This window comes from Arvicanthis niloticus, chromosome 3 (genome assembly GCF_011762505.2).
Source record: "Arvicanthis niloticus isolate mArvNil1 chromosome 3, mArvNil1.pat.X, whole genome shotgun sequence".
Lineage (NCBI taxonomy): Eukaryota > Metazoa > Chordata > Mammalia > Rodentia > Muridae > Arvicanthis > Arvicanthis niloticus.
This window is the reverse complement of record NC_047660.1, coordinates 56,849,845-56,875,361: the sequence shown is the minus strand read 5'-3', so window position 1 is coordinate 56,875,361 and position 25,517 is coordinate 56,849,845. Positions and strand designations below refer to the sequence as shown.

Genomic DNA, 25,517 nt, shown 5'->3' with positions numbered 1-25,517 from the left:
TTGCTCTTTATTTTTTTTTCCACTTTGACTTATCTCAAACCCTTGTATTTACAAGATTCATGAGCCATAACCCAGTTCCTGGGATTTACCACCAACTTCAAAGAGAAGTTGTCCCATAAGACACGAGTTCAACTCTTAGAACTTTGCAAGCAGGCTGTCTTACTAAAGACAAAAGCATTTCAAACCCCAAGCAAAGTGGACTGGCATAGCTTCACAACCCAGAGAAGAAGGAAGTGTGCTGAGCATCCTCTCCACCCTGCTCCCTTGTCTTCTCTTTAAAAACAAGGTTGACACAGTGCTTTCCCGAGGTACATCGGGGCGGTCTACTACAAGCTGTTGCTGTCTTCTTTCCCCATTCCATCCCCCACCCCCACCCCTGAGTGTCCACAATAAAGAGCTTTCAAACACAGATCTTTAAAGAAAGCCACATTCGGGGAAGAAATATGTGCAGATGGACCACAGCATTAAAGCTGTCTATAAAACAACTCTCGGGATATTGTATTTTTGGTCAAGCAACAAATGAAAGAAACCTCCCAGACATCGATGTTGGCACTTGAAAAACCAGCGGAGAGGAGAACCCAAAGGGCAGGTGTGAGTTCACTTGGGAAATGTGTTGGCTTGATGTTCTCAGGGCTGCTGCATGGTTACTGTCACTTTCCTTCAGAGTTAAAAATTCTCAGCTTCAGACACAAAAGATAACATATATAAAGGTTTTAATTATTACTATTTGATTAAAAAACACAGCACAGGACTTTATGCAATTGTCATGGTCACTAAGCCTAGTGTCCTTAGCTTGATTTAGATGATGCTTCTCTTCTTACATCTGCTTTCCTATCTCAGTCAGGCTCACATGTATGTGAGTGCTCCCTGAGGAGTCATCATTGTATAATAAGTTGCCAGGAGTCAGTGAGGAAGGTCTGTTGCCACCCTCCCCACCAGCACACCTGACCTCAGCTCTCTCAGAAGCTGGGCAGGTACAGGCCAGGTGTGATGACTGGATTGAGAATGGTCCCACAGGCTCATATATTTTAATATTGGGGCCTAGCTGGTGGAACTGTTTGTGAAGGATTGGGAGGTGTGGCCTTGTTGGGGGAGGTGTATTACTGGGATGACTTAGGGGTTTCTAAAACAGAAACTATTACCAGTTAGCCAGTTACCTTGTGCACTGTGTTCTCTCTCTCCCTCTCCCTCTCCCTCTCCCTCTCCTCCCTCTCCCTCTCCTCCTCCCTCTCCCTCTCCCTCTCCCTCTCCCTCTCCCTCTCCCTCTCCCTCTCCCTCTCCCTCTCCCTCTCCCTCTCCCTCTCCCTCTCCCTCTCCCTCTCCCTCTCCCTCTCCTCCCTCTCCTCCCTCTCCTCCCTCTCCTCCCTCTCCCTCTCCCTCTCCCCCTCCCCCTCCCTCCCCCTCCCCATCCCCCTCCCCCTCCCTCTCCCCCTCTCTTTCTCCTCTCTCTCTTTCTCTCTCCCCTTTGTTGTTATTATTTCGACATGTGAGCTCTCAGCTTCTGCTCCAGTGCCATGCCCGCCTGCTTGCAGCCTTTTGCTTCCCTCCATGATGGTCACGGGCTCAGCCACTGGACCCATAAGCTCATAGACCCTTCCTTCTTTCTGTTAGCTGCCTCTGTCATGGTGTTATATCACAGCAATGGGATGGTGACTAAGACACTTGGTTAATATTTGGATGAGGAAAAAGCCGGAAGTCAAAGTGAAGTGCCTTCTTTGACCAGTGGCTCTTAGGCTTAATTAGTGTAACTCTGTGGCCAAATAAAGACTGTGTGCTGGATTGTATACAAAGCACACACTGAAAGCAGAACAGTGAGTAAGCCAATGGCTGAACTACAAAATTCTTCCTAGACAGAAGGAACATCATGCTTCAGCTACCTGTACCTGGGAGATGCAGAGCCTGTGGTGAGCTGGTTGAATGGATACAGCTTTATTTGTGTAGGAATTAAAAGGGAGAATTAGAAAAGACCCACCTACCACCACCACCTTGAGCCAGCTGTCTGTGTGGAGGAGCAGGACGGTTGGGCTGGGGGTGACGGGGTGATCACAAGGCAAGCCCTGATCCTACCTTTCTCTATCCTACCTAAGGGATATTGGCCTCATTTTTAGCCTAGCAGCAGAAGATTCTGGAAACCCTGAGAAGACCTAGCACAGAGTGGGTGTTTTCTTGACTGTGTTTTGCATGAAAGGAGGGAGCTCAGGATTTCACCAATAGGCTTCTGGGACACAGTTTTGGACACTTTGGGCCAGAACTCCAGATTGGCTCCTTTTCAGTTCTGAGCACATTACCTGCAGCCAACTGCACAATCTCCTATGTGTGACAGGCCAGGCAAGGTGGCAGGGACACTAATTCAAGTCCCCTGAGCCTCTGCTCTGGAACACCAGCAGCCAGGCTCTGCTTTCTCCTGGCCACTCCTGTGGGAAGCCCAGGCTCTGATCCCCACCAGGACATGTCCCCCTGGGAAACTCAGCTTCTTTTTGGCACTAGCTAGGCTCCGATGGGTAGCGTGTTGAGCATGTTTGGTTGTGTCACAACTTTCTAATTTCATTTTTTAACTCCACCGAACATTTCACACTGCCCTGAAAGCAGACCTCCTGTGGTCGTCCCAGGCTAAAGCAAGTCAGATCAGGGCACTGTCCGCTCCCAGAGTCTTTCTCGGACCAGCCACTCCCCTTTGGGGTTCTCTGTCCCGTAATGATCCTCCTCCAGAGACACCAGGGACTCCTGTGTGAAGAACTCCTCATCCCACTCCATGTCCTCTTTGGAAAAGTTTCGAAGGATCTGTCTGGAGCTCCCTAGGCTGCAAGAGAGGGAGGGAAGAAAGTCAAGGTCAAGCTGGCCACTGCACAGAGGAGAGGGATACCCAAATTACCACCATTCCTGCAGAGAACATCATGTTGTTCCCCCAGTTCTAGGTCTTGGGGGGGGGGAGCCTTATAGTGGTACAAGGTAGGGTATAGATGGACTTCAGGTGGGCATTGACCTGACCTTGAAGGAGAAGGTCAAGAGTGAGTGCTGGGCCACAGCTTTACTGTGTCAAGCGTATTTCTTATTACCATGGAAGTAAAAGGCTATCAAGGAAACATTGGTTCCATTAGAGGTGAGTGGCTTGTTAAGAGGTAAAGGGACAGCGATGGAGTCTGAATAGGCTCTTGTGTCCTGTGACAGGGCCTAGTGGTCATCCTGCATGAGGTACAAGGAACGTGAGACTTTGTCATGAGAAATAGTCTTAAGAGAAGGATGTGTCAGGAGAGAGGTCACAGGAGCCAGAGACAGTATGTCCCCACAGGAGCCAGGCCAGCAGGAAGTCCTGCTCGGAAGAGCAAAGGTTGGCCATGCACTGTCTTCCAAAGCAACAATGTCTCCACATAACGTTGCCTCCTGCTTGGTGTTCTGCTCTGAACAACCCAAGGTATATTAGAGATAGCCAGAAGGTGTAAGCAGAGGGCCAGAGAGGAAGGGGGCAGAAAGGATAGAAGCAAAGTCTGAGTGGAGGACGGCAGTGAGCTAGGCTGGGGGAGTACAGCCTGTGAGCAAACATCTTACCACCCCTGCCCCCGCGGCCCCACCTTTGCCCTGTAAAATCAACAACTTTAGCGCTTGGGATAAGGGACCAACAGACTGTAAGAAGCATCCACCTTCTGGAGTCTGCGGCACTTGAGAGTGTTCTGGTTCTGCTCATTCCAAGCACTTACTCTTTTTTGTGGGCTTTGGGCTTAAATTTCAAGGTGTTGAATGCCCCTTCCACAGCCTTGGGCAGGTAAATGGGGTGTCTCTCAAGCCTCCGCTGAGTGCCAGTGACCCTGTGCTCTGTGCTCTTCCGAAACCGGCTATCTGCAGTGGCATGGGCAGCAATGGCCTCAGAATGTCTTCGCGGTGCCCGCAGAATCCAGTTGGAATGCAAGCTGTGCTCCCGCGAGCTGGTAGCCACTGGAAGAGAGAAGCAAGTGACCTGGACAAATGGCCGCTGTCAAGGGAGCAGAAAGGAAAGGAGGGCCTGAACAGGTAGGGAATCCACAGCAAAGGGAAGTTGGAGCTCACTAGTTCTGCAGGAGGCTGCAGGGGCGGGGCGGGGCGGGGGCGGAGTCTGACTCTGCAAGCTCCTATTGGGCCAGAGCCCAGATTTGTACTCATGGACTTGGAAAGATGCCACGACGTATTGTATGTATACTGCTCAAAGAGATCCTATTTTTGTTAAAAAGGAAAATATAAATAAAATTGAGTGTGTTGAAAGCCCTTTGTGAAAGTCACATGCCCAAGTGTTAACAGTGGTAGGGACTTACAGATGGTAATTGTTATTTAGTTTCTTTTTTAAATTAGTTTTTCGTTTTAATTATGTGCATGTTGAGTGTGGGTGCTCTCAGAGGCCAGAAGAAGGTGCTGAATCCCCTGAAGGTAGAGTTATGGGAGCCCAGAGTGGGGGCTGGGGGCTGGGGACTGAATTCTGGTCTTCTGTGAGAGCAGTGTGAGCTCATAAAAGCTGGGCCATGGCTTCTAACACTTTTATTCTCTTAACACTCGGTGTGCTGTTTGGTTAATTTGATTTAAGGGAACATAGATTATTGGTGCTATTTGGGGGGAAACAGTGTATCAGAGGACAACTTTCAAGAGTTAGTTGTCTCTGGGGATTTAATTCAGTTTTTTCAGGCTCAAACACTTTTACTACTGAGAGTTCTCACTGGCTGTCCTATGGCTCATTCCTCCCGACTGCAGCTCCCCCTCCACGTTCAAACATTTCTTTCAGGGTGGGGTGGATTCACCAGCAACAATAGTAAACAACCAGTCACCAAAAGGTCACATGTGTCAGAACAAAAACCTGAAAGACTCTGGAGTCCTCACCCAAAACTCCAGAGAGGAGTAAACAGTCGCTGGACAGAGCAGCCAACCCAGAAAGAAGGACATGGAGCTGTAGGCTGTCAGGAACCAGGAGTCCTCACCTGTGGTGGGTGGGCTTTCTGGTGATGCAGTTGCTTTTGATTTTGCCCTGCTCTTTGTAGGTATGTAACCCCTCACCCAAACTCCTGTTCATAACCTCAATAAAAACTCATTGGTTCACCAGTTTAGACACTGGTACAAAAGTTACTTTGGTGTGCCACAGGTTATCTGTCTAGGCCCTAGACACTGGCATAAGCAGACATATTTATGTTCTGTCTTCCAGGAAAACTCTGTCACACTACACTGGCCTTTGCTTTGCTTTTCTCCTTTTGAGACAAGGTCTCACTATGGAGTCTTGGTGGATCTGGAAGTCACTATGGGAATCCACAGAGATCCCTCTGCCTCCGCCTTCCGCCTCATTTGCTGGGATTAAAGATATTGCCTTTCTTATGTTTATGGAGCTTTTGTTTTATTTTGTCTGGAGGGATGGGGCTCATGTAGTCCAGGCTAGCCTCGAACTCTCTTTGCAGCCAAGAATATCCTTCAACTTCTGTGCCTCCTCTGGAGTGGTGGAATTCTATGTATCATCACAATGCCAGGTTCCTACAGTGCTGGGAATGAACTTCAGGACCTTGTGAACACCAGACAAGCACTCTTCTGACTGAACAACAAAGGACTCTGTCATCCTTTCCTCAATTTCAGTTGGTTTCCAGGCCACTGCCATGGGGACAGGAGCAACACGAGAGGCAGAGAATACACTCAGATGCATGTAAGGTACAGTGATCCACAGTGGGTGTTGCCTTTATAACCACAGAAGCCACCATGGAAATGCAGTGCCTGCCACACCAGAGCAACAGGAAAGCATGAGCCCGCCTTGTGGTGAGCACTGTGTAACACTCAGGAATTACCTGATGTTTATAGCAATCGCCTTTATCTTGTTGTCCAAGAGCTAGTGACTCTGAATAAAGTCATTGATAGGTTCCACAGTTTGGGGGAGGGGGAGACACAGATTAAGATATTAGCAATTCTGGAATGTAAAGGTGGACTCAGCTCATAAGTGTTGGGACTTCTGCCGTCTGCCGGGACAACATTTTGGTTAGAAGTGAATGTGAGGAATGATGTGGGCTCAGGATCCCCAAGAGCAAGTTCTCAGCATAAAGGAGATGTGTTTGCCCAGAGGGCCAGAGGGCAGAGAATAAGAGACAAAGACTATGGAGGATGAGGGAGAAGAGGAAAGGAGCAAAGGAGAGGGGGCAGAGATATTTTGTCCCCCAGAGTAGGACAAAGGACTACTCTGTGTTAGGATGAAGTGTTAGGATGAAGAATTTAATTTTGATTGGGCAGATTACTTAGGTGATCCAAAGGGACTTTTGAATGCTGGACTTCAATACTTTGATAGAGGGACCTTGGTAGTCAGCCTCGGGTGCAAGAAGTGGACAAATAAGGGAACAGACTTTGGTGGCTAGCTTTAGGAATGTAATCCAATGGCTTTTAGCAAGACAGAAAGAATCAGGAAGAAGGGCAAGGCCTGCCAGAGCCATGTTTGCCATGCTCAAGGTGACCAGAATTCATTCAGTGAAGTCTTACCCTACCCCACCTCCCCCTCTGGGATCGTCTGGGCCTGAGCAGGCACCCTCACCTCACCTCATCTCTGCTCTGCCTAATGCTCCACCCTAAGTAGCTTAAGAAGGCTCAGAGCTGAGTTCTTGCCCATTTTCTTTGCAGCCGAGAATATCCTTTGACTTCTGTGCCTCTTTTGGAGTGGTGGAATTCTATGTATCTTTATAAAAGGTCCATATATCAAATATATACTTCTATGGCTTGTGAGGTTTGGATTTGGGCTTTATTGTTTGTATGTAATTGTGAGTATGCCTTCTTTAATTTCTCCCCCCCACCCCCCTGGCTTTGGAAGACAGGGTCTCTCACTATCCTGCAGCTCAGTGATCAAGCTAGCCTGGCTGGACGGCAATCGCAGGGATCCTCCAGCCTCTGACTCCCAAACACTGAGATTATAGAGTCACACCATCATACAGACATGGCTGCCGGGGGTTGAACTCTGGCCCTCAAGCTTCTGAGGCAAGCATGTTATAGACTGAGAGATCTATTCCGGCCCCAAGTTATGGATTTTTGAAACAGAATCTCCTTACGTAGCCCAAGCTGGCCTCCAAAGTCTTGTCTACCCTCCTAGTTCCTGTTGCTGGGGTTATAGGTGAGCTCCATCATGCCCATCACCACCATCGGAGCCATTTTGAATGCACCATTAGGTAGCATTAAGAATGTTCACATTTTAGATTTCTTCTTCTCATCTTGAAAAACTGAAGCGTTTCCCCCTGTGAGACACTAGTTTGTTGGTAGCGTCTCTCTTTAATCATCTCCTCTTGCTTTCCCTCATGGAGTCTTAGAGAGGTCCCACCATGATAGCTGTAGTAAATAAACCACAGATGTATGCTGGGCGTTGACAGGAAGAGTGACTGAGACAAGGTAGAGGGATCAAGGCTGATGTGTCAGGGAAATTCTTCCCAGGAGCCCACTCACGCCCCACCTCCCCTCACCGCACTAGGCTCCTCTCCCAGAACTCACCATCGAAGTCCACGTCTTCGTTAGGCAGGTCAGCCTCAGCAGCTCTCGGCCGTTTGTCTGTCTCTAGCTCTGCAATGATGGCGTCAAAGAAGCCGATGGCCTCAGCCACATCGGTGCTGAACTGGGAGTATTTCTTTGAGGCTGCTTTCTGTGACAGAGAAATGGAGGCACATGTGTGTGAGAGAGAGAGTTGCTTGGGAGTTTCTCAGATGTCCTCATGTACAAAAATCCAGAAACGTTGAAAAAATTAATATTTCTAAAACTAAATGTTCATGGGGTCTTGAACTTGTGAGGTTTCTGAGGAAAATTTGACGGCCAAGATAGAGGTTTAACTGTGGTACTTATTGCTGATCAGACATTTTTTTTTTAAGGATGGCATATTATGTACCCAGAGAGAAGAATGGAATCTTGCCATTTGCTGCAAAGTAGATGGAACCGGAAGCCACTATCTTAGATGAAATAAATCAGATAGTGCAAGGCAAATACCTCATGTAATCATTCACGTGTAGAAGTTAAAAGATTTGATCTACGGAAGTAAAAGGTGGAAACAGTGGTCCCCAGGGAGGGGGTAAGGGAAGAGAGGGGGAGGGGCTAAAAACTCAAAGGGGCTAACACAGGCCAAAAGAGTTGGACATGAGGAGAAGTTCTAGCATTCCGCAGCATAGCGGTTGGCTGTAGTTAGAATCTATTATGTCTTATAAAGAGTCAGAAAAGGGGCTCAAAGATGTTCAAAAGAAAGAATTAGTGTTTAAGAAGGTGGGAACGCCCACTCCTCATCATAATGTGATCATTACATACTGCACACTCGCACCAAATCATCACACTCTAATATCATACATCATAAGTATGTATAATAGGTCAATTAAAGAAATATATGGGCGCCGTTGTCTGAGAGTCTCGTGGAAGGAAAACCCACGACTGCTGCAGGATTTCTCATCTCAAAGGGGATCGTCAAAGGGAAGACAATAACATCTATTTCCTTCCTGGTCAGTTTGTCGTCAGACACTAGAGAAAATAATTTGCCCCTGTTTTGCCTCCACAGCAGCTGTCAAACTGCTTTACAGGGAGAAAATGACTAGCAAACATTGAGAGGCAACCAGCTCGTGGAAGTCAGGGTACTGTGGTGGGACCTACGTTGAACTCCAAGTGACATGGCCAGGATAGACGCATGAACTGAGGAAAAACCCCATGAAAAATTCCAGAGAAACAGACAGGACCCTATTTGTCCATGTGAGCTGTTGCATGAAACATGGAATCCTGGTTCTGTGAGGCTCCGGGAGTGGTATGTGCGCATGCGCTAATCATGAACAGAACTAAGTTACTGAGTAGAATGTGGGGTGGCAACTTTGGGTGCATGTTGTAGTGGACATCTTGTATGACTAGGAAACACTAATCACATAATCTCTTTCTTTTTTATTTTCATTTTCTTTTTTGGAATTGCAAAGGGCTTCTTATAGGAAAATCTGCTGAAGGACCACAGCACAAACCTAAATACTTTCTCTTAAAAGTGGAAGATTATTCTCAGGTGCTTATCCGACCCGCTTCAAAAGAACAGCTAAATTGTAAGCAAAGAGGAGGAAGTTCAAAGCCCACTGACAAAGAGAGAAGGTGAGCTCATCCTCCCAAGGCTGACCAGCCTATGTGTCTGGCAGATGGAAAGCCAGAAGAGAGGATGATGGGACCGAGGGAGAACTTTGACCTGCAGAAACCAGAGATGCTGCAAATGCCGTGTCAAAGGGCACCAAGGACGGGGTGGATTCAGGACTCTTTCAGATCAGTTGTATGCACAGCCTTGACTGAGTCACGTTCCTTATTTCCCTTTGTAATTCTTCCATGCTCCTGACTTAGAACAGTGTGTGCCATGGAGTAACAGAAGGAGATCCTTGCCAGATGCAGCCCCCTTGACCTTGGGCTTCCCAGCTTCCTGAACTGTAAGAATGAATCTATCTTCATAAATTATGCAGCATCAGATTATCTGTTATAGCTACTGAAAATAAGACAAGTTTTGTATTTTTTTTTAATACATTCCCAACATTTTAATAAGAATGCTGCGTTGTCTTCTGGTAAGAAATATGTAGCTTTTAATCTTTGTTCTGTTGTATAAATGTGCCCTTTTTCCTCTTACCTTTCCAGCAGTTTTGTTATGAAACACCTAGATTTTACCATTGTGATATATCTTTCCCATCATTTTTTAAAGTTCTAAATTCTGTGGTTAATTATGCATGGTGAACTTTGAAAGTTCACAGCTACTGTTTCCTCAGGCTCTACACCTCCGACTGCATTTGATTTAGTCCGTGCTATCACCCCAATTCCTAGTGCTCCGCTGTCTCTCTTTGCTGATTCTTCTTGTTGACTTGGCTCTGACTGTGTCTCATCTGTCTTATGTCTTCACCTTTGCTGATGCCTTCCTTGGCTATGTGATGTCTGCTAGTGAACCCATCACCATAGTTGTGTCTTTATTGCTACAAGAAAACATCAGGACTAAAAACAACTTGGAGAGCAAAAGGTTGATTTCATCTTACAGCTTTTAGTCCATGACATCAGGCCAGAAACTCAAGGCAAGAACCAGAGGCAGGAACTGAAGCAGAGACTGTGGAGGAAGCTGCTTACTGGCTTGATGTCATGGCCTCCCCAGCCTGCTTTCTTATAGCACAGGGGCCAGAGGGGAGCACCAGTCCAGGAGCACCTCCACCCATATGAGCTGGGTGAGCTCCCACATCAATAATCAGTCAAGAAAATACCCAGAGGCTTGCCCAGGGCCAATCTGATGGGGGAATTTTTCTCAGTTGTGTTTTTTCCCCAAATAACTCTAGCTTGTGTCAAGATGACACAAAATCTAGCTGGCACAATTGATCCTTTGTCAGCTTGACACATAAACACATCACTATTCAACTATAACATTTCTTTGTTATTTTTTGCTAAGATCTCATTAAGACATTAGTATTGACTTCTCTCTCAATATAAAGACATATATATGTATATATATGTATATATATATACATATCTCACATCCCAACTTTTAAAAGTCTTACATACTTTACAAATTTAAAACATTAAAAATTTAACCTCTTTAAAATAGCCAAAGTCTCTTTCAAAATTTCTTTAAAATATAGTCGCTCTAAAATTCCCCAAAACTCTTTAAAAACATCCACTCTCTCTGAAATATTCAGTCTCTCTAAGACTCTAAAATTTCTGTAAAACTCTAAAATCTAAAATCTATGGGTTCCTATAAAATCAAAAACAAACAAACAAACAAACAAACAAAAAAAAAAAAAAACCAAGTTAAATAATTTGTTATCCCAAGAAGGAAGAACTGAGGCACAGTCACAATATGAACAATACAAAACCAAACTCCAACAGTGTAGATGTAAACCAAACTCCGTGCCCAGGGTCTGGGACTTCTTTATCTCCTGGGCCCCCAAAGGCTCGGACAGTTGTGCTTCTCTGGCTTTACCACTCAGAGCACCTCGGGTTGTCTTCTAGGCTGCAGTTGCCTGCACTCCACGATGCTGCTGTTCTCAGTGGTCACCCCCACAATCCTGGTATGTCCAAAATTCTTAAGTATCTACAACTGGACTGCACCTTCCCCAGTAGCCTGGGATCTCTTCAAGATCTTTGACCCTGTCACATGATACCAAGCCTTAACTTCTCTCCACGACCTCTTCAGATTTGGATCTTCGATAGCAACTGAGGCTACATTTCCTGGTGCCAAGCTGCTCTCCCTGACCCCCTTCATGCCTTCAGATCCAGGACCACCAGAGGGCTTCTTATATATCCCAAATTCAGCCGCCAGCATAGCCCTGGTCCCTCTATCCCACAGCTTCTGCGTGCTGGCCTTGAGAAACGTGTGCCTGAAGATTTGCCTCAGAGATGCTTATCTCTGTCTAATCATAGCTGGTTCTTTAGCTCCAGCTGACCAGAACCACACAGTTTTAGTTCAAAATATTGACTAACCCAAGATTCTTTAATGGACTCTTTCAGACGTCCCTCTGAAACTTCACGAGCCAGCCCTGCTCTCAGCATTATCCTCCATGTTCCTGTGACAGTTTATCAAGCTCTGAACACGCAATGGCTTTTCTAGCCCAGTGTCCCAAAGTCCTTCCACAATCCTCCTGAAACCTGGTCAGGTCTCTCTCAGAAATTGCCTACTCTCTTGTGCCAATTTCTGTCTTAATTAGGGTTTCTACTGCAGCAATAAAACACCATGAACCAAAAACAAGTTGGAGAGGGAAGGGTTGATTTCATCTCATCACGACAGGTCATCATCCTTGTAGGCAGGCACAGAAGCAGACACCATGAGGGACAGCTGTTTACTGGCTTTCGTCTTGTGTCTTGCTCAGCCTGCTGTGGTATAGACCCCGGGAACCACCAGCCTAAGGGTACCACCCACACTGAGCTGGGCTCTACCACGTTAATCAAGAAAATGCCCACAGGCTTGCCCATGAGCCAATCTGTCGGGGCAACTTTATTCAGTTGAAGTTCCCTCTTCCTAAATAACTCTAGCTTGGGTAAAGTAGACATAGAATGAGCTAGCGCCCTCACCAAGGCCCTCTTCATGGTGTATCTGTGTCTTTTCTAGTCTGGTCATTGGATTCCTTGAGAAAGCTGCTGTCTTTTTTTACTGGAATTCTCTATCAGGCACTCTATGCTTTACACAATTTCTGCTTGGACTTTCAAGCATCAGTGATTGCTTAAAAACAATTCCCTTCAGTTGGTCCCAACATCTGTCTCTCTGAGTCTTGTCTGGTAAGGGCCTTGTTTCTTGACACTGCTTTCACTCCCCTTCCTTGTATGACATGTTGTTAAAGTCTGCTACACATTGTGTGTTGTCAATAGGCACTGAGGGTATTAATGTCTGAAAACTGTCTTTGCCTTGCTAGGTCTTCAGTTTGGCTTTTTTGTCAGTCTTAGGCAGTCTGATGAAGTAAAATCTTTTGTTTCTATGGTTACCATACATGCAAGAAATATATGTGTATTTCTCTTGAAACACCATGTTTAAAGTGGAGGCTAATTAGTTTCCAAAGAGTGTCTTTCTCTTCGGCATAGGTCCCACTGCGGTGCACTTGCGAGAGGACCCTTCTCCACACTGTGGCTGTCTCTTGGCAGAGTTCCACTACTGTTCACCACTAGAGGCTTGTTTCAATGGTAGTGGGAGGCAGGGGGACAGTCTGCTTGCATGACCAATCCCAATCTTTGGGAACATGAACCTCTCAGGGGCTTTGCCCAATAGTCCTCATAAACTTTCCTATTGCCCTCTCCAGGAAACTTCCGGTTTCAGGAGATAAAGAAAAACAGTCTAGCCTGGCTTTATGAACTTCCCTCAGCAGCTGGTCCTCCCATAGGCCTGCACTGCAAGGGACACTGGCTTGGGGTCTACCTGTCTTTTGTGAGCATCCACTTATGACAGACAATAGAGAGCTCCCTACATCTGTGGCCTTCCAAGCTCCCACCCCCACCCCCAGTTCATACTTTGCTAATGTCTGCTGTCAACAGCTTTAGAGGTTTTACCCGTATATGGCTGTCTCACTAGAGCAGGTGAGGCTGTCCTGCTGAGGCAAGAGAGAAAGCAGACGCCGGCAAAGAGCCCTCCCACCCCAGAGTCAAACTGAGTCCTCTTGCTAACAAAGAAACATGATTTCAACACAATTAATTAACATTTGCTACAAAGGCTGAAAGCATAAAGTTAACATTCTTTTCACAAATTGATACTTTATGTTCAGGTAACCGTGTATCAGGCTTAAGGTCTCAATGCCTTTTCCCAGACATTGCCTGAAATTGAAGAAAAAAAAATTAACTTTGCCATAAATATGTCCTACTTTCTTACTTCTTAGGGATGTTGTCAGCTGTAATCTTCTCTGGTGCCCCCAGAACCCCAATGAGCTCATTTAGGTTTCCCAGCCACTCACTAAAGAATTACTTCAAACCCCACCAAAATCTGATACACGAGTTTTGTAAGAGCCCAAACCCACACTTCCTGGGATTCTTCTCTGAGAAACTCACCTGTTCTCTGGGTGTATCTTACTTTCTTCTGAGTGTTTTTTCTTATCTGATGTTTTCTTATCTGATGTTTAAGCCTACATGAAAATATCAATAAACTCCAACTCTGCTTAAACTGGCCCGTCCTGAAATTCTTTTCTGCATCAAAGCTAGGATCTGGTTTGGCCTGAAGTCTTGGCCTAAAAACTCTAGGCCAACTAGTCAGGGTGTTGGGAATGACAGCAGGAAGCTGTGCCTCCTGCCTCTGCCTCCCCTGCCTGTCCCCAGTAACTACCAGTGCTTACTGCAAGTGGCATCTAATTGTCCCCTGGGGTTTTAGTCTGGCTGATTTCCCAGGGATCTCAGCTCTTTGGTGCTGCCAAGGAAAGTTACTAACTGGCTGCATAACTGGATTGTTGTTGGAGAAATGGGTGTGGCTAAGGATGGGGGAGGGGGGCTCCTGATTGACATCTCAGCACTTGGGAAGTGGAGGCAGAGGAACCCTACTTAAAAATATAAAATAAAATATTAAATATGTGGAGTGGGGACATAGCTCAATGGCAGACTATTTGCCTAGAATAAATGAAGCCCAGGGTTTAGTTTCCAGTATTATCAAAACATAAGCTAATCAATTAATTTTAATTAATTGATTAATTCAATTAATTAAAATGGAAATGATATTCTTTCTAGGGTTCTAGATCCTGAACATTTCTCAAATCAATATTTTTTTCATCTTTATTTTTATTTGTATCTCTTCTATACTGGACATCTGTGTTCCATATGACATTAGCAAGATAACTTGCTGTATCTTATTGTGCATGATCATTTCAAAGCATTCTCTACCATTAGCCTTGAATGCAACTGAGGGTCCTGTGTCCTGAACCTTGCCCTGTCAGAGGCCTTTCAAAAAACTCCTCCCAGTGTGACTATGCTGTTACTGGGTGATCAGCACTTTCATATGCTACAGTTAGTTTTCAAGTTTTAAGGACTGCCCTTTCTTCACTTCTGTTCAGTGTTTGGGAAACTGCAACAGCATTCATGGTCCCACCAAATTAGAACCATTGCTTAAGAGAGAAACTGTTTCCATGACAACCTCTTCTTGTGTACCATATCCTTTCGTTAGTCTTTGTCTCTCCATCATTTCTTTCTGGAAATATGAGCAAACATGTAGACCCCACACAGTGGTGTAAACCTATAATTCTAATATCCAGGAGGCTGAAATAGCAGGAGGTTGATAAGTTAAAAGCTAGCCTGGGCTACATAGTGAACTGTGTTTTATTAAGGAAAAAAAATCTGAGTATCCAGCAAAATGACCCAGCAGTTAAAGGCACTTGCTGCAAAAGCTTAAAAACACTAAATTCGATCCTTGGGACCCATATAAACATAGTAGGAGAGAACCCCTGACCTCCATACGTATGCCGTGACACAGCCCATTCACACCTCACACACACATAAATAGTAATAAACACTTTTTATTTTCCTCTTTTATTTATTTTATGATTATGTATATATGTATATATGTATATATATACATGTTTCATGTGTGTACAGTGCTTTTAGAGGCCAGAAGAAAGCACTGGATATCTGGTAATGTAGATGGTTGTGAGCTACTTCACGGATGCTGGGAATCCAACCTGAGCAGCCAGGGCTCCTAACCACTGAGCCATCTCTCTGGGGTCTGAGGCATGGCTCAGTGCCTGGTGAGCATGGAGCCCTGAGTTTGGGTCCCCAGAAGCCGCATGAAGCTAGACAAGGTGACACACATCTGTAATACTAGCTCTTTTCTGGTGATCTAGATGGAGAATCCCTGTGATGGCTAGTCTGGTGTACAGAGCAGCGAACAGGAGACCCTGTCTCAAATACGGTGAAAGTGAAGCACTGATACTCAAGGCTACCCTCTGGTCATCACATAAGCACACCTCCATTCACACACAAGAACAGACACAAATGGGCACACACGCCAAGATTTGCAAAAGAAACAGCGACTTTATACTCATGTCTGCTCAGTGAGTCCTGTGTGGTACACACCCGGGGACACTGCCTTCTTCACCCTGCATCCAGAGGTCAGCTCCCTAGCACACAGAGGCTCCTCATCTTCTTAGTAGCTGTATAGTTGTCCATTGTATCCATGCACCATGGGAACGAAAGTCTTTGACTAATTTGGAAGCTTTAACTCCAGCTATTAGTGCTGCAGTGGGTGCTCTGTGTCTGTGTCATTTGAACTTGGCTGGTAGGAGCCTTGCTTAAGGCAGATCTGTGTGAGTGCCTGGCTTACTGTGGGTAGGTTTTAAAGAGACAGTGCTAAACGCCTCTGAGTGGGTGTATGGTATTTTCACATATCAAAACTGAGGCTTGATTCTGATCTTTCCTGCCCTCCATGGGCTCTATGACCCACATTCATGGCAATTCCTCCTGTCACAGAGGCTGGAACAAAGGCTGAGGATTTAGGGATCCAATGATATGACAGGAAAAGCTCTTTTCCAAAAAGGTGGTCTGCAGGATAAGGTGTTTGTCACCAACATGCTGGGTGAGCTCAGAATTCCAGGCAGACCCCATTGCCTCCTCTCCACCTTAACTATGCAGAAGGCCTGGTGTAATGTAGCCTGCTTTCTGTGCAGACTGATTCCCCTTGAGACTCTCTGGTCCCTTTGCCATCTGCCCTTTTCCAGCCACTGGGGAGGAAAATCGTCCTCCAAGGGTATCTATGCCAGAGAACAGCAGACACTTGCTTTCACAGGTCCCTAAGGTTATCATCGCCCAAGCGTCCATGGCTCTGCTGCTTCATCGAGCAGGTGGCTTGAATTACTTTTCCTATGTGGAATCTATTGTGTTTTTCCAAACCAAACCCCATTGCATTTCCCACTTTAGTCTCTGACTCCCTGAAGGCAATTTCCAGTGTTTTCCTGCATCTGCCATCCTGCCTGGCTTCACCTGCCCTATTGGTAACTGGGCTGTTTCTTTTCTTCTAGACTCTGTCAATAATTATCTTCAGGAGGCCCGAGTCCTGCCAAATGAACTTCCCATGTAAACAGAAAAGAGCAGGGAGGGGAGTCAGATGCTCTGCCTGCACCCAGGACAAAGGAAACCTCCATCATCTCCTTGCCCCTCTTGTTCTTTCACACCTGTCTGTGTCCTCCCACTCCACCACAACCCCAGCCCATTGGTCAGAGTCAGTTCCTGTGATCCCTCCTCTTTGAAGTCTTCACACTGGTGGCCACAGACAGAACTAGACAAGCTTTCCCACACTACCGTTTTGCCTGTGCACACGGAGACGCTCGTGCTGTTGCTCCACACTAAATCCACACCTCTTTTGTGAGACGATCTTTGCAGATCACACGGGATGTAGGACACCATCTACAAAAATGTGATTTAATCAAAGGACTTTAAGATAAGTTTCCAGAGCTCCAACTACAGCATCTTGCCTTCTGCCATCCTCAGCCAGGAGGCTCAGGACCATGCCCAAAACAATGTGTGTCTGTGTTCCTTCTCTTCATTTGTTTTAGACAGGGTCTCGTTCTATACCCCTGGCTGGCCTGAAAGTCAGACATCTGCCTGACTGCTTCCTAGTGAGATTAAAGATGTGCACCCAAACACCCAGCTCCAATACGCATGTATTCTTTTTTTTTTTTTTTTTTTTACACTACAGCACTTAAAGAGAGAGGTGCTCATAATTGAATGGAATTGTATTTCTAAAAGAACAATGAGAGTCCATGAGACAAGATCTAGCTATAGAAAAAACAACTCAGAGAAAGTATAGTCGCTGGGGCTTGAGTGCAGGCATGAACATATCCACATACAGGTTCTCCACAGGAAAGCTAGTGGTAAGCTTGCCCAGCCTGAATGAAAACTCAGTGAAGTAGAGAGCAGAGCTGAGGAGATCAACACAAGGAGATAAAAAAGAGGAACGAACCCTAGAACAACTAATTGTCACTATTGTCTTCTATGGCTGAACACCACAAGAGGGAAAACATAAAAGTGAACAGCTGGCCCTCAGACCTCAGGCCAGGTCTCAGGTATACCTGAGGATAATATCAGATCCCACAGGGGGAAAGCTCAGTTCCAGACGCCCCCTTTCATATCTGCTCTCCTGCCACAGGCCATCGTTTTATCTGGGCTTCTGACTCTGGTTGAGAAGTCCTGGAAAGAAGCTGTGTCTGCACTGAGTGGTTGATCACAACTAAAGTGCTGTGCAGAGGTTGGAATGGTGCAGATCCAGAGGCTACAGATAATCACTTTAGCATGGGCTAGTTTTAGTCCCCCAAAAAGTCTACCTCTGTGTAAGTATTAACACCCTGGGAGGGTTAGATATTTTAGAATCTATCAACTTAACAGGCCCACCAGCTCCCACCAACCTAAAAGCTGGAATGTCATCAATGTCTGAGACCTGGAGGGGAAAGCCCCCCATCTTGTGTGATTGTGGGTGTACCACATTGCCTTGATTTAAATTGCCTTGATTTATGAATTTCTTTGTTCTGTTACTACATAACCCCACAAACCGCTTCTACATTAGAACATTACATTTGGGAAGACCCAAATGTGTGTTCCTGGGTCTTAGGAACTTCAAAATATGCTCAGGAATAAACCATATCTTTTATTCCTTTGAGATGAGACTTGTTTCTCTCAACATGGCTGAGCAGGGATCAGCCAGGGTCCCCACAACCTCCTCCTGGGTTCAGTTAGTTTTCACAGTGGCTCACAGGACGCTGCTGTTATTATGAAGCGTGTTATAAAGAAAACCCATAAACAAAGGTAGAGGGATGGGTATAGTGTGCTAGTCAGAAAAAGATGTTTCCATGTCCCCTAGGGGGCGCCATAGTCCAGAATCTCCACGTGTTCTGATAGGAAGACCTCTGAACCCTGGCTTTGGGAGTTTATATGGAGAGTCTATTGCATAGATAATGGTTGATTAAACCATTGGTCACTGGTAACCAGGTTAACCTCTCCCCATGCACAGAGTCATTGGTCACTGGTAACCAGGCTAACTTTTTCCCATGTATTGGAAAGCTGCTGGTCTGAACCTCTCACCTTGCCTTGGTCTTTTCTGCCTTCAGTCTCTTCCTAATGCTACTGGGGGATTAGCACACAAAGGCGCTGGGAATCCTGAGGATTAGAAGATAAATGCCAAAAGCAGAGATAAAGACAAATACCCATTCCACAGCATCATGTAAGCAGAGAAGATTCTAAAAGCTTCAGTCTCTGATCCACAAGTCACAAGTCTAGAAATCTCTGTTTTAAAATGCCTTATGTAACCTCAGCACTTGGGAAGGTGACATAGGAGGATTGTCATGAATTCCAGGTCAGCCTAGGTTCCAGCATTCAGACCCTGACTCAGAAAACCAAAACATAAATTTAAGAAATTGTCATAGAGAGCATAGAGTAAGATGTATCTATTATAAGTTTTAATAATAATTTAAAGTGAGTTTTAATTTTTTTGCCTTTAAAATTTTTTACTTATAAAAACTGTTAATGAGATACAGTTGACACACACACACTTTTATGTACTAATATACAGCTAAAACTTAATTCTCTATGTCTTAAGTAACAAAGCACACGTTAAATGCATGTCACTCCTGAATTACATAAGCTTTCTAAGATGCATTGCTTAGGGGAGCACCTTAGCTACCTTCTTCTTGCAGTGATAAGACACCACGACTATGGCAACCTATGAAGGTGTTTATTGGAGGCTTGCTTACAGTTTCAGAGGGTTAGTGTACATGACCATCATGGCAGGAAGCATGGCAACAGACAGACATGGTGCTGTAGAAGTAGCCGAGAGTTTACGTTCTCATCCACAGATGGGGACAGAATGAGAGAATTAACTGGGAACAGCATGGCTTTTTTGAACTTCAAAGCCCACTCCAACAGTGACACACCTCCTCCTAAAAGGCTACATCTCCTAATCTTTTTCAAACAGTTACCCCAACTGGTGACGAGGCACTGCAATATGTAAGCTAAAGGGGACCATTCTTGATCAAACCAGCTCAGAGTTCTTTCCCAAGCTAGATGCTTCCAAACTAGAAACTAACCTTTCCCAAGACGGCTCCTATTTGTTTTTTTTTTTTTTTTGTTTTTGTTTTTTTGTTTTTTTTTTTGTTTTTGTTTTTTTTTTTTTTTTTTTTTGAGAAAGGGTTTCTCTGTGTAGCCTTGGCTGTCCTGGAACTCACTCAGTAGACCAGGCTGGCCTCGAACTCAGAAATCCTCCTGCCTCTGCCTCCCAAGTGCTGGGATTAAAGGCGTGCGCCACCACCGCCCGGCTCCTAATTGTTTCATTAACTAACATTTAAGCAATGATAACTAGATAAAGCCTAACACTGGGCTGTTTAACAATTAAAAGACAATGACGTTGGCCATCAAGTAATATATTTATAAGCAAGTACTCAATTCTCAGACTTTTCATTTTTACTTTTTAATATTTATTTGTATTACTTTTATTTCATGTATACATGCACATGTATGTGTGAGTGAGTGTCATCTGTGTGTTCACAGAGGCCAGAGAAGTTATTGGAGTCCTTAGAGTCGGCATGACAGGTAGTTGTGAACTATCCAGTGTGAATGCTAGGAAGTTTGGGCCCTCTGGAAGAGCAGTGACTATCCTTAACCCCTAAGCCATCTCTCCAGAACCACAAACTAGTTTTCTTTAAGTATTGGCTTTTGCTAGCTGTGTGTCTATTCACCCTACACAACTTTGTGGCTGTTGCTGGTCAATACCCTGCAGAAGCACAGTTTCTAACAAAGGGTCCCAAACAAATTTTTCTCCTAAGATACTAGGATACCATCCACAGGACAGACAGAACAAAATTCAAGAATGGACTCTGAGTGGGTTTGGCCTAACAGACATCCCTTTTATACCTCTTAGTTGCTTAAAACTTATCCATAAAGGGCGTTATCCACACTAACTCCTTGGCATGTTACTTGTCCCTCATGATATGGGACCATATCAGCCCATTGGGACAGAGCTTGTCCCAGTAATAAAGGAAAGTTGATATCAAACCAGATAGTTAATCATCAATGTCTTCAAAGAAAATCGTTCGGAATGGAGAAGGGAAATTATTAGACTGAGAATAAGGTCACACTGGACAGGGGCACTTGCCTTTCACTGAGAGGCTGAAGTAGGAGGATCTTGAGTTTGAGGTCAACCTGACCTTCATAGGAAAACTCTGTCTCAAAAGCAGCAACAAAGATGGAATCATTTGTGTCAGCCCTTCCAACAGTGGTGGAGACGTTACAGAGAGGTGGCTCTGAGCCATGGTCACCTGGCACTGACCATGTGCTTCTGAACTCGGCCCCTCCAATACTGTTTGTGATATTTATTTCAAGAATAAAAGCATTCCAGAGATTTTTTTCATGAAGCCAGTGTATCACCCCAAATCCTGCAAAACTGAGGTCTGAAAACAAAGAAGAGAACTATCCTGACAGTAGAGGAGACATTTTAGAAAGATTTGTGCTGTCAGACTGATGAAATGATGGTTTCCCAAGAATTAAACATTTCAAGGGCTAAGGACGTAGATTGGTCAATAAAGTGTTTGCCACACAAGCATGAGGACTGGATTTCAACTCCAGCACCCACCTAAAAAGCGCACCTACAATCCCAGTGTCAGGGTCCCTGGGGTTTGCTAGCCAGCCAGTCCAGCCCAATCAGTGAGTCCCAGATTTCAGAGAGAGAGAGAGAGAGAGAGAGAGAGAGAGAGAGAGAGAGAGATTGCAAAATCTAAGGTAGATAGCTCATGAGCTAAAATGTATGAAACTGACCTCTGACTTCCATGCATACATGTGCCTACATACACAGAGAGAGAGAGAGAAAGAGAGAGAGGGGGGAGGGAGAGGGAGAGGGAGGGAGGGAGGGAGGGAGGGGGAGAGGGAGGGAGGGAGGGAGGGAGGGAGAGGGAGAGGGAGGGAGGGAGGGAGAGGGAAAGGGAGGGAGGGGAGAGAGAGAGAGAGAGAGAGAGAGAGAGAGAGAGAGAGAGAGAGAGAGAGAGAGAATTAAAATCCCCCTGGGATCTCATACTCGCAACAGGGGAAGGCTGAAGTCCTGCTTCCAGAGAATGAATTTGCCTCCAAGGAAGAGATGTCACATGGTGCTAACAATGTTGTAGGCCACCCTGCAGGACAGACAAGTCAGTGATGGAACAGTGATGAGTGGGAGCACACTTGACCAGGACTGTGTCACCATATGTCCTTCTTATCCTGTGTGTAACATAAACTCACATCAGTGATGCAGAGATGAATAACTTTTCTTCCTTTTCTCATGCAGCCGCTGCATCCAGTCATCCCCTCTCTACCGTTCACTAGTCCTTGTCTCTTTAATTGGTGTATTGGGACAGACTGCTGAGTCCTGCTCAGTATGCCTTCCGAGAGCCCAGGTTTTGACACTAAAGGGACAACTGAACTCCTTTCTTTCTTACTCTTCCTGATGTGGCCACATTGAATAAATCTCCTTTCCCTGCTTTTCACCATTGCTTAACTGGAATTTGCTGAGCCTAAGATTTAACCCTAAAACTTCTGGATTGCACTATTTCCAAATAAGATCGCCTTCTGTGGTGCTGGGCACTAGATCTTCAGCATGTGAGTTTTGAGAGATGACATACAGTTCAATCTATAATGGAAAGCAGGAAAAAGAACCGTAGGGGCCTAAATCCTAACTCTTGGCAGGATTGTGGCATTTCAGGAGGGAAGAGGTAGTCACCCTGCCAGTCCTAGAGCCTGACTGAGTCCTTTCACAGCCAAGTCCAGCATAAGGCTTTCTGTAGGCAGAAGGTAATGGAGGCTGGTCCGTGGCTGCTGGTTGGAAATGCCTGGCATCTCTGAGGTGATAAACACTGCTGCAGCAGGAGGGACTGGGCACCGCCCCTGTTGAGTGGCACTACTCCTCAGCGGGCATGGTGTCACAGCTATAGCTGTGACACTAAATCAGGTCCCAAGAAGTCAGAAGAGTGAAGATCAAACTTCAACCTGTTCACCTTCGGCAACTTTTCAGTATTCTGGCTTGTTTGTGTGAGGGGCCCTAAAACAATGGCCCAGAGAACAAAACTACCCAGAGAAAACAGGCTTAAACCCTGGCCCCAGGGGAGGAGAAGGAAGAGGATGAGAATGAGGAGGAAGATGAGGAGGAGGAAGATGAGGAGGAAGAAGAAGAGGAGGAGGAGAAGAGGAAGAGGAGGAGGAAGATGAGGAGGAAGAGGAGGAAGATGAAGAAGAGGAAGAGAAAGAGAAGGAGGAGGAAGAGGAGGAGGAGGAAGAAGAGAAAGAAGAGGAAGAGAAAGAGAAGGAGGAGGAAGAGGAGGAGGAGGAAGAAGAGAAAGAAGAGGAAGAGAAAGAGGAGGAGGAAGAAGAGGAGGACGAGGAGGAAGAGGAAGAGGAGGAGCTTGCCTCCCTGGAAGAGGTTTCACACCTTTCAGACAGCCTCTCTCATAGCTACATCAGCATACACATTTCCATCAGGATTCAGTTTCATCTTTTCTATAAAATTGTAGCATTGCTCCAGGAGAGGGGAGAGAATCCAAGAATTTTCTATCCCCAGTTCTGGTCAAACTGTAAATAAATCCATTTTCCTTTACCGATCTCTGTTCCCAATTTTCTTTTTAAATGCGGGGAAAGTACAGAGTAGAGTATGAGCAGAGGTGCCAGCTAGGCTGGGGAGGGCACACATGGCAGGGGACCATGCGCACTACAGCTCTCGGCTGGGCTGGAGCTCTTGCATGCCCACCCCCATCCTCAGCACCATAAGGAGCCAGCTGCATCTTAACAGGGAGGGCTCCATCTGCAGGGAAATGCAGAGCTGTCCTCGGTACTCAGCTAAGCAAGGCCCAGAATCCCAAGAGAGTCAAGCTGGAAGAAAGCCCAGAGCCTTGCAGCCCCCTTTGTCACCAGTGCCTGTTGCAAGGGAAGAAACTGGTTCAAACCTCATAGCCAACTGGCCCGGGCCTCAGCATCCTGACCCCAGAGTAGGAGGCCCTCCCTGTATGAGGCTCAACACTTACACATTTGTACAGTTAAAATGATTCTTTAACCCACTTCCATGCGGTATTAAGTGCGAACAGTTGAAACCTGTTGAGTGAAGCCAAGTCCTAGAGACTTGATGACAGTCCAATCAGCCATCCAACATTAATAGACCTTGTAGAACTCGCAGGATACTCTGGGGAGAGAATGGGGCCTGCTCTGAACACCTGGTCTAGCCATCAGGAGAACAGTTGTTAGACTGCAGCAGACAACTCTCAAACTACAGGTACTATGAATAAGCAACAGAGCAGGAAGTGGTGACACAGTGGCATGGTAGCATAGTGGCATAGGCTTCCAGTTCCAGCATTCAGGGGGCCCAGGTGGAAAGACTGTAAGTTCAGGGCCATCCTCAGCCACATAGAGACCCAGCCTGAGAAATAAAATATAATGAAATATGCCAAGGACATGAATAAAGAAGCAACTGCCCCGGCCGATAGGGATGGGTTTCTGAGCCTCAGTTTCCCTTCTGAGACATGGAAGATCTGGCATATTTGAATGCTATAAAAGAAAAAGAAAGTCTGTGTCTGCAAAACCCTGCAGTGAGCAGCAACGGTGAGGCAAACACACACGGTTTCGTTCATGATGTCACACTCGTGTCTGGCTGGAGGCCTTTCAGATGTGATGACAGCAATTGTTTTCAGAAGAGCAATTATTCTTGGGGAGATTGGCCATTGTTCCCCCAAAGCCAACTCTATCAAATCAGGCAATAACTGATATGGTCAGACACAGGTGCAGAACCCCCTGGCACTGAAGCCCGTGCCCTTCTTTCCTGCTCTGGATTTGGGCCCCAATCTCCTAGGCACTGAAAAGCAGCTCCCCACAAGCCCAGGAGCACTGAAAGTCTGGGGACTGTCAGACCCACTCAGTGGTGTCCACTTCAGAACAGGGACTTCCAGCAAGTGTCACAAGGCCCTGGGAAGAATCACAGCTTGCAGCCAACAGGCTCCAAACTTACCTTGCCTTCTCCTGGGGTCTTTTGCACTGTCCCCTTGGAGGACTTGGAAGAGGTGGAACCTGCGCCCTGTGTGCGCCGGGGCCTCAGGTCACCCAGGCTGCTGAGGTACTTCTTGCGCAGGGCCAGCAGCTCCTGAAGGTACTGCAGGCAATCCTGGGTGCGTGAGTACATCCAGGCACGGTCCTCCTGCTGCAGATAGTGCAGGCTGGTGTCCATGCTGTGGGTGCTTCTGTACTTCTTTAAGGACTCTCTGGGCCTCTCGAAGTGGTCCGCAACCACGTACATGGAAGTACTGCGAATCAGCCTGACAGTAGGGCTGGCTCCCGTGTAGTAGGGGCCTTCGGCTGCTGCCTTCCTCTGTGGGCCGTGGTGGAGGATGGAGTGGATCTTTCTGAACATGGTGCTCGGTTTCCCACCGTGGGAACCGTCGGCCGCCAGCACCAGCGTCACTTGATCCAGCAGCAGGCAGGGGAGCCCATAAGCAGGCCCTGCGCCATCGGCCTCCCAGGAGGCTCAGGTCTCACTATCCCAGTGAGGAAGAGCTGTTTCAGGCAAGCGACCTGCACCTCTCTCATTGAGGAACACTTACAGGGGACAGCTAAGATGACATGCAGGGGCCCACTATAGGAAACAATGCCCAGACAGGCCTTTCGAAACAGTTGCAAATATGTCCTATGCTTTTCCATGGAAAGATGCAGCTGAAGGGAAAGGGGAGAGATGCTTTACCTGCTCAACCATTATATCTCCTTTGAGTTTTCCATTCCCAGAGTGGTTTCATCCCATTGGCTTGCCTTCACAGAGTTTTAACATTTCTGCCTAAGTTGAGCTGGCCCTGGTGCTGAATTCTGTAGCTCCGAAATAAACTCTTATTCTGCTGTAATACCCTCAACCAAAACCCAGGCGTTGCTCTGGGTGAGATCCAGCTCCCCTCATAGGCCAGAGTGGACACAACCAGGGCCCTTGGCAGGAGCTGGCAGATGCCCTGATAAACCGGGCTCTGAGCAGGCATCCGAGCGTCCTAGAGGAGGCTGGCTCTGCGTAAGAGGACCTCAGGGTGGTCACCTGATAGCAGGCCTTTGAGGGCTGAAGGATTCAGGTATCTGGATCACGACTTTTAGCACAAATGCGTCAGTGG

The 25,517-nt window shown here is 46.3% G+C and overlaps 1 protein-coding gene and 1 long non-coding RNA gene across 2 annotated transcripts; one reads left to right on the top strand and one right to left on the bottom strand.

The window, feature by feature from the left end:
- Positions 1 to 1,455: 1,455 nt before the first annotated feature.
- On the bottom strand, positions 1,456 to 24,781 carry C3H13orf42 (chromosome 3 C13orf42 homolog). The gene is made up of 4 exons (XM_034499114.2): positions 24,383 to 24,781; positions 7,456 to 7,603; positions 3,696 to 3,930; positions 1,456 to 2,800 (listed from the first exon to the last, which is right to left on the bottom strand). Exons 1-4 carry the CDS (start codon positions 24,779 to 24,781, stop codon positions 2,626 to 2,628), a joined length of 957 nt encoding a protein of 318 aa, XP_034355005.1. The 3' UTR covers positions 1,456 to 2,625.
- Positions 3,918 to 13,567, top strand: LOC143441702 (uncharacterized). Its single transcript, XR_013109326.1, has 4 exons — positions 3,918 to 4,005; positions 5,406 to 5,649; positions 8,498 to 8,737; positions 8,901 to 13,567. It is a non-coding gene; the product is annotated as an uncharacterized LOC143441702 (long non-coding RNA).
- Positions 24,782 to 25,517: the final 736 nt, after the last annotated feature.

Excerpts from the sequence above, each read along its gene's own strand:
- C3H13orf42 (XM_034499114.2), bottom strand. The coding sequence starts at position 24,781 with ATGTTCAGAAAGATCCACTCCATCCTCCACCACGGCCCACAGAGGAAG. Across the intron at positions 3,931-7,455 it reads CGAAGACGTGGACTTCGATG|TGGCTACCAGCTCGCGGGAG; the intron begins GTGAGTTCTGGG and ends TCTCTCTTCCAG. Across the intron at positions 2,801-3,695 it reads CCCAAAGCCCACAAAAAAGA|CCTAGGGAGCTCCAGACAGA; the intron begins GTAAGTGCTTGG and ends CCTCTCTTGCAG.